Consider the following 9,287-nt stretch of genomic DNA (forward strand, 5'->3'; position numbering starts at 1 on the left):
CCCATCTACACTAAGACACCATCTAGATGGATTATTCTAACACCTCTTATGCTAGGTACACATAAGCTGCAGATCTCCAGTGGTGGTGTTCAAAGCAGAAGGGAGAGATGCTGAGTCAAATCCCATCACATGCTTTAGGTAGTATACCCCAAGCACAAAAAGAAGCCCTGTGTATATATATATATATAGAGCCACTCAGCTTAAATAACTTTTGATCTGGAACGAGCCAAGTGTCTCTGTGTGTTGCCCAGGTATACTTAGCCTGACAGTAGATTCCTTTATGGATAAGAGTAGAGCTGTCTGGGATGCAAAATGTCTCTTACAGGTCAGTCTCTGCTTTGATGGTAGGACACTGAACACAGGGAACATTGAACTGTGTGAGAGTGACTGAGCGAATTAATACAGTTGCTCCCCTGAAGGGGCAGAAATACTTTTGCTTGTTCACTCCACTTCCAAAGCTGTGCTTTGGGTCTCTGGGGCAGGAGAGAGATTCACCACAATTTGCAACGGCTTTGAAGAAAAGATATAATGGATTCTAGGAAGCATCTTTGTTAGTGTTGTTAAGCCCCCGTTACAAAAGACTGTAAAAAGAGCAGATGATTTCAAGTGTGTGTCCAGCCAAAACTTTTTTCTTTTTCCCATTTTACATAAAGCAAAGAAGGGCTAGAACTTCTGTCATGTTTAACTGCTATCTGGTGTACCTGTGCAACAAACACACAGAGTGAATAAAAACTGAAGAGAGGTTCTAATCCTTCTCCACTCTTGGCCAGACATACACTTTAAATAACCCCTCCCTGTCAGAAACCCAGGATCCAGATTTTTAGCGCTATATTAAACTTGGCAAAGAAAGTAAAAAAAAAAAAAAGGAATAGGTCCAAATTCTTCTCAAGAGTGGCTGAGCAAGCCAGAGGAACTTGTGTCAGGCAGCCCATTTTCTTGTGGTGCCTCCGCTGGGGTGGCAGGCTGGCATGGTGGGGCAGTTTTCAGCACAGGGTGTTTGCATTTGGGAGAGCCACAGCGGCAGCTGAACAGTTTGCTTTTAATATCCCAGAAACGGTCACCATAATCAAACCTGCAGAAAAAGGGAACAAAAAAAATAATCAAAAAAAAAAGTCAACAAAAATTTAGAAGTTTATAGATCATAATATTTCTATTCATTTTAAAAATCAACCCCCTATCAAAATAATTTTTTCTTTTTTTTAGTGAAACCAGTATAGATGGTTTGGAAAAAGATTTCAATTATGTTTATTTTTTTTTCCATTTTTCTCATTTCTCACTGCTCTGGCCTGGAGGAAGCAAGCCTAACCTCTTCCAGCTTCACATTCCTGTTATTTCATCACTCTGGAGGGCTGCCTTGAATCCAATAGGTATATGTCTAAAGGTGGGCAAGCTCTGTCACTACCTGAAGTGTTGGAGCTAAGCCCACTCAGAAAGAAGAATAAAAAAAATGGTGCTAGCGGGTATAAAGGGACTTAGTCCCTGTAGGTGACTTAGCTGGTAAAGCAGATAAGTCTTTTACATTTTTCAATTGCCTTGGCTTTGTGAACAGAAAAGTTCTTCTTTAAGTTTGAGGAAGGATTGTAACAGATCTACAACATCGCCATCTAACGGAATCCCAGTGTGTTTAATACTGCTGCCAGAGCCTTTTCTGTTTTAATGAGATTTAATAAAAGCTTGGATGTTTCATCAAGTCACCAGTGGCAGCATACTTTTGCATTTATAATTACATTTTCCTTTTTGTGTGCCGGAGGATTGGTGTGGTAGCATGGGGCTCACTTTAGTGCGGTGAGAGATCCACATTAGCAAATTATAGGCGTTGGCTTTTTTTTTTTTTTTTATTGACTAAGGACATAGACTGCTTTGGTACTTATTAATGAATACAATTTAAAGGACTCCAGGCTGAAAGTAAGTATAATGTCATTCATAATACTGTGCCCACAATCCAGAGATGTTTGGGGAAAAAATTTGCAATCCAGAATTGTTCTTTAACTGGCTGGTATTTGGGGCTAATAACTACTTCTGGCTGCTGACAAGGGATAGGAAGCAAGTTAGCTCATAAACTTAACATCTAGAGATCTCTTGTGACAAGGGGAGAGTATAATGTACTTCATTAACCTGCTGTTCTTTATCATGTAAAGGTGAAATGCCATGACAAAACCTTTTTTTCCCTCTCATGTTTTCAATCAAATACGAGTTGCTGATATTTTTTATGCACTTTGTGTCCTGGATGCAGAGGTTTTTCCCTAATTTGTTTCCTACCAGCAACCACTGTGACCAGGGCAGGAAATAAGGAGAAGTCTGTCTAGAGGACAGACAAGCAGTCATTGCTGCTGTTTTTAGTCACCAAAAGAAGCACTGCTTGATAAGGTAAGAGGAAAAAAAAAAGCAAACAAAATGCTGGTGAGAACAGGCCAGGGAAGTATATTAAGTATTTGTTCTTGCATTGATGAACATTTTTATTACACACTGGAAATCTCATTTCAGGCCTAAGCTAGTCATACATCTTGAATTTTGGCTGATTCCTGCTCTATTGGGTGAGTTTCAAGCCATAGGTGGCCCTGTCAGCACCACACGGCTCAACAGTATCATTTTAAAAACAGACTGAGTCGGGTAGAAACCGTCACTGCATCCTATCAGATGCAGTTACTGTTTGGGTATTCAATCAGCTGTGGATGCTGCAGCTGCATGAAGCCGAGTAGCTGGCAGCACAGATTCTATTGATTAAAGAGAAACCTAACAGTGTATGGCCAGTTAATTCTACTGACTCGGTTATGTTTTCCGATTGCCATGGCAGAGGGAGAATTAAGTCTGACAGACAACTGGCATCCAGCTCTTTGCAATATAAATAGCCCCATTTGACGACGTAGAGCGAGACATGTTGCCGGCTTATGCAGTATCTTGATTTTATGAGGCCAGGTCTCGCCAGGTCTCACAAGGTACTCACCCAATCTCCTCTCCAGAACAGATCTGTCGACTGCTGAACAAGGCGATCCGTGGAAAACGCAGGTCTTGGTGGGACATGAAAACACGGACAGGAAGAAGGTTGGGTTCACAGAGATGGTTGATGAAGCGACTGATATTTCCATAAAATCGAGCATCAATACAGTATACCTCACCGTCCTGTAATAAAATATTAATAAAAAAAGAATTCCAAGTGTAAGGCCACATTTACTAAGTGACAAATGCTGCATGATTCTGCTAGGGATAAAAAAAATACAAGACCACATCTGACTGTCTAGTATTTCAAGCACTGAGGGAAATGTTTTTGAAGGGATATAGAATTTAGGTATCTGTCTGGAAGCAGAGATAAGACTCAACTGATAGCTACTAGCCATGTACCCATACATTTAATTTAGAGATCAACATTCTTTTGGTAATATGAGGGCAGGGCTGAGGAAAAAAAAACACATTACCCATGCATGCATAGGCTCTTCAGAGGCTACTGTGACCTAAACTATCAATTAGAAAGTAAAGTATTAGGGTGCAATTAAAGCTGTGTAAACATTTTTTTTTCTATTTAGCTGGCTGAACAAAAAAAAAAACAAGCATTCCCACAAAGAGGATGAAGGAATCTCTCTGCAAGGACATTGTAATTTGACAGCGGGGAACACTCTGCCGTCAGAATACACTGCTCAGGGCTGCAGCTGATTGGTTGTAAGCTGATGATTAAAGGGGGGGGGGGGGTGTTTCCAGCAGTCCTGTACGATAGAAGCGGATCTAGTGATCCGCTTCTGTCTAATAGGGAGGGCTACACACACATCAAAATTCAGCTGGTTCCTGATGAACTTTGATTTGTGTGTTTTCAGCCTAAGTTAAAAGCAGTAAATGTGAAAAAGGGACCTTGGGACTGTAAAGTCAAAGTTGCTCCTAAAACCAGACGCCTAGGTTCTTTGTGTCTGTCCTACACTACAAAGTAATTCTCAGAAATTAGGAGATTTCTTTGTTTATTTTATTGTGCAGCCCCTGGGCCTGTCATCCTAATCCTTGCTACTCTACCGAGGAAACCTCTGGCCTGCAACAAGCTTGCAGCCAATCAAATCAGTGAAGCCAGACTGGGGAAGACCGCTCTTGAGCTTAGACCCACAAAGTCAGTAGTGACAACTGTCATATTCCTAATCAGTGGGAGGTGTGCTGTGCCTGCCCTCACTATTGACATAGATAACATGTTGAGGAGGAGGGTTAACCGCACACAAATCGTAACATTTTTAATTCTTTCACATGTATATGAAATTTAGGGTTAATGGGGGAACCTAATGGGAAAAGCAATTTGACACATCTGTGATGCGTTTGCCATGCACTGACATTACAAAGTACACTGGCCTCTGAATGAACCCGAATGATCTCAAATCTCCCTGTACACTCGCCCTTCAGGGGAAGGAGAATCCCCCGAGGTTTTTTTTTTTTTTTGAACTTCTGAGATAAAGCTCATATTTTTTTCAGTTTTAATCCAAACAGAGCATCATACTTTTATTTTATAAAAGATCTCCCTATTCTTGTGAGGGAAGTAGAAACAGGGAATAAACATCTTCCAAGTTATGTAGCACTCCAGGAATGGGCTCTTGACAGTGCAAGTGGTAGAAACTTTCTTTATAGGCCTTACAAGATTAATCACATTATCAGTAACAGGAAGGAGCAGTGCTGGAAATCACATGGTTTTAAATTACTTTAGTGGTGCTGGTAACGCTGGCTGCTGCTCTTAACCCAGAATGCTTTGCTAATGCCAGACGCCAGGCCTGAATGATTCACTGTTAACACCCCAATATCCGAGACAATTTATATTGTAAAGCAGCTGAAGAAATCAAAACACTTATAAAATAGAGATGAGTACATTATTTTAATTTTTTTTTGGAACAGGTACAAACCTTTCATATAAGGCCAGTAAATTCAGTTTCAACATGACTGTCACAGATAATGCAAAGTCTCAAATGAAAATGTTCAGATCCTTCTTTTTCATTTGTTTTTTGCCCATTCTGTTTAAAGAATAAGTACCACTTCTGGAACATGTTATATGTCCTTCCACCCGTGCTTAGGGTGGAACATGTAACATGTTCCAGCAACTGCAGCCATTCCCCCTCTCACCAGTGACAGCGGGTGGGGCATCTTTTTGGGACGCCCACTGTCACGCTTTGAAACTAATGTGACTATACGGGGCTCTGCCTGTCCAGCCACATCATTTATTCGCAGTGCTCTATGAATGGCAAATTACAAGTCCCAACAGCCTTTGTGGCTGTTGGCTTGTAGTTCTTAATGAAATACCATGGCGCTGTTGAGCTCTGTGGTAGTTCATTCATTCTTCCGGTCAGTGAGTATTTGCTTGCTTGTACAAGGATACACTGACAGGTCTGCAGGATTCGTGCATGGAACCAGCAATCTGCTGGCAGTAAATGCACATTTTTCTCACTTTAAAATTTTTTAATAAAGTATCAAAAGTTAAACAAACTATTCATTGCGTTTCCAATGACTTCAAGAATGTCATACATAAAATTACATATGGAAACATAGGCTTTATAAGTATTCCTACAAATACAGCTTGATGTTGAGCCAATTTAAACATATATAGGAACAGCAATACCCAATGACCCCAATGGGATCATACTGTCAATAAGCAAGATCCAATGGTAGCAACAATGAAGGGGGAAGGGCTAGGGATACAGGGGGGAAGCTATCTTTCTCTGTACAATATTTAGATAAATTGCAATTCTTGTTGAAAGTTTTCAGGTAGTTGGATGCTTTAGGGTGAGCTAGCCAGGTTCCCCATGCTTTATTATACTTTGTGGTGGAAAGATTATTATTTGCCAGCATCAGTTCATATTGAGCATGTATATTTAGTCTCAAAATGACCACAGAAAGGTTGGGAGCTATACTGTATTTCCACAATTTAGCTATGGTGAGCCTGGCTGCTATTAGAATGTTGGCTACAATAATTCTTTGACAAAGTGGCTTTATATTAAGATGAATTCCCAGTAGGGCCATTGCAGGTGTGAGGGGTGATAGGTTTCCTGTAAGGGATGCTATAAAAGGTTGATACTGCATTCCAAAAACTAGATAGAGTTTTACATTTCCAGAAAAAAAGTGGTATAATGTGCCTGATTGTTCCTCACAAATCCAACACAGGAGGGAGGAGGACAGAAAGATTTTGAGAGTTTATAGGTTGTCTCATCATCGATTTGAGATTTTTGGGGAATTTTCCCAATGCTCGATGCTAGATTAAGCAGATCCATCTATTTTAATGGCTGATTGCCAGGACTTCCAAGAAAAGGTTTGAGACAGTTCCTTTTCCCATTTGAGCATATTAGTGCTCTTCAAGTCATTGGGAAATTAGGTCACTAGGTTATGGAAAAAGGATTTACCTTTGGAATAGAAAAGGAAAGGAAGTTCCATATTTTAGTGGGAATTACTATTTTACTATCAGGGTTGACATTTTTTAGTTTTCCCAACTTACTGATTTTGTCTATTAGGTTTTGTTTTGGTTGATAGGTAATGTAAGGGAAATATTAAAACCCTGCTTTACTAAGGAATTAATTGACAGGCTTTACAGTAATCTATAGTTCTTAAGGGGATAGGTAATTGGATTGGATCACTTGAGGTTTGCATTTTTTGTAGCATGTTTCTCCACGCTACCAATGTGGATTTAATTGTTAGGTAGGGAGGTTCTGTTACTTTAGGAAGTATTGTATAAGCAGCTAATATTGCATAGGTCATAACCTTTCATTGCTTCTTTTTCAATAGACACCCAGAATAGGTCAGCATTATGGGTGAGCCAATACTTGATCGATCTAAGAGTGTAGCCATATAATATTGATGGAGATCAGGTAGATCTATGCCTCCTTTCTTTTTGATAGTGGTTAGAATTGCTAGTGCAATTCTTGTTTTTTTTCTTTTGGAGAGTAGATTGTTGAGTTGTAATTTGTTGAAAGAATTTAGAAGGTATTGGGATAGGTAGAGCTCGAAAATAGTAAAGGATTTTTGGTAAGGTTAGCATTTTAAATGCTGCCATTCTACCAATCCATTGTAATAGTTTTTTTTTTTTTGTCTGTACTGAGAGTCTTCTTGAATTTGGGTTAAGAAATTGGGGAAGTTAGCTTCAAATAATTTGTTAGTCACATATGCAAGCTGTACTCCCAGGTATGAAATGGAAGGTTGATCCCAATTATACTTATGATTGATGTATGATGAATGTTCTTTGTTAATGCGAAAGACTTTGTACTATTAACTTAATAGTAGAAAACACTTCCAAAATTATCTAAAGCGGTTTGAACCTCTGGCAGAGATTTTTCTGGATTCAAAGTAAATGCACATTTTTGATCCCTATGATTAAGCTCCAAGGGGCAGAGTGAAACATGTTTGGCCTGTGTGCATTTATTATTTCTTGTTAAACGGTGAACTTATTCTTTGACAGTGCAGAAAAAAGCTGCAAGGATAAAGGAGATTTGATTGAATGTGTGTTAATGACTTCTGAAAGTACAAATGTAAAGAATGGGTAAAACTGATAATCTCAACCGCACATCCCAATTGTTACACAATTGGCTTGTCACCATTCCCTTCTGTGTCTGTTTCCTGTAGTTCCTTAACCATACATGCAATAAATTTTACATTTTGGATGAGACATTGCTCTGCATCCCATAAACGCCTGAAGAAGCTTAACTTGCAAAACGCGTTGGGATATTACACCTCCCCACATTGTCTCTCCATCTACATGTCATTGGAAAAGCATTCATCAATGTAGTTATATACTGGGGAAGGTGTATGGGGTCTGCTGACTATGTACTAGGTTTTTATCATTTTGGGGGTTAGCAAGCCACCTTTTAATAATAGGAGTTTGTAATAAAACTTGTGATTTTATATCTGTCTTGATATGTGTTTTTTCTTGAAGGTAGACATTATACCACCTTTAAAGTCTGACTTATGAAAGTATTGCTCATCTCTCACAACAGGTTTATTAAAGGAAACTTGTCATGAAAAATGTGGAGGTTGGCATTGCTGATCTCCTCCTGAAAATGATAGGTGACTGCCGTGCCTCTGGCTTGAGTACTTTGTGTCACTAACCTAGAACATAAGATGTTAAATTTCCTTAACTCAGAAGTTCAGAGGGGGGGGAAAAAAAAAGAAGCTTGTTGTTTCGACAGTGGTTTCCTTTAATACACCTGAAATTGTGTCATATACACTAAAATTACACCAAATGATTTTTACCAAACTCTGTAAAACCATATAAAAAGTGGGATAAATCTGTGAAACAAACAGGATGTTAAGAACCCGAGTTTCGAAGATCACGCAAAATCTTCCCAAAAAGGCCAAAATAAAGGTTTTTCTTTAGATATATCATCATAGAATAGAAAAAACCTGAGACAAGAATGAGGCCAGCACCATGAGGAGGAGCTGTGTGTTTTCCTCATATCCCGGGGAACAGGGAGAACAGAGAGGGAGGGAAGGAGAGGGGGCTCCTTTCTTCAACTCTACAAGCCAACTTTAATTATCACTGCTAATTTCAGCCCTGTCAGGGCCGCGAGCAGAAAGATGCATTAAAGGAGCTGGAGCTGCCTTCTGGGCACGTTTATAATGATCTTTAATGGATGACCGATGCCAGTGCCGCTCGATTAAAGCAGTTGCTGGAAAGCGGTCAGGTGTAGAAAGTGGAGAGCGCAGAATTCCTAGCTAGTCTCCAACAATCGCAGCCAGGCTCAGTGACTTCTTCAACAGGGAACAGTGAAATTTGACTGTTACATACTGCATTTGTTCTTAAGCTCATTCTGAAATCTGTACTGCAGTTTTTCAGAAAACAAAAATTAGGATAATTAAACTCACAGAAAATACCTCTTCTCTGAGTTGAGGGACACAGCTTCATAATAAGAAACCTTGGGTTATACTGCTAACCTACGGGAGACATAGGCATATAAAGATCGGCTCCCAAGAGGCTATAATACCTCCCAACACCAATCCTGGCAAGCAGTCCAAACAGAACAAGAGAATATGAGGGAAGGGAGCTGTGTCCCTCAATGGACTTCAATAATTTAAAGTTATATTGAAGGTAAATAAAAAATAAATAAAAATGAACATGTTATACTTACCTGCTCTGTGAAAACCAGAGCAGCCCCAATCCTCCTCTTTTTGGGTCACCTGCTGGGGCTCTTGGCTCCTCCTTTGATTCAAGTACCCCCATTGTAAGCCGCTTCCTATGGCTGTACGCATGCATGCTCCTGAGCTCTGCCACGTGCGTCTTTAAGACTCACAGAATGGGGGAGCTACATACTGAAGGTTTTTTAACCCTACTGCATAGAATAAATGAAGGT

General features: G+C 39.7%; 1 protein-coding gene across 1 annotated transcript in view; it reads right to left on the reverse strand.

Moving 5' to 3' along the window:
• Positions 1-638: 638 nt before the first annotated feature.
• EHMT1 (euchromatic histone lysine methyltransferase 1) overlaps positions 639-9,287 on the reverse strand; it is a 250,480-nt gene continuing 241,831 nt past the window's right edge. Inside the window, exons 26-27 of the mRNA XM_082263745.1 lie at positions 2,945-3,120; positions 639-1,072 (exon numbers count right to left, since the gene is read on the reverse strand). Of these exons, the coding sequence (XP_082119871.1) occupies positions 886-1,072; positions 2,945-3,120 (363 nt within the window). The 3' untranslated portion in view covers positions 639-885. The remainder of the gene's footprint in view (positions 1,073-2,944; positions 3,121-9,287) is intronic.

The sequence above is a fragment of the Pelophylax lessonae genome (assembly GCF_965119305.1).
Source record: "Pelophylax lessonae genome assembly, chromosome: 7".
Classification (NCBI taxonomy): Eukaryota; Metazoa; Chordata; class Amphibia; order Anura; family Ranidae; genus Pelophylax; species Pelophylax lessonae.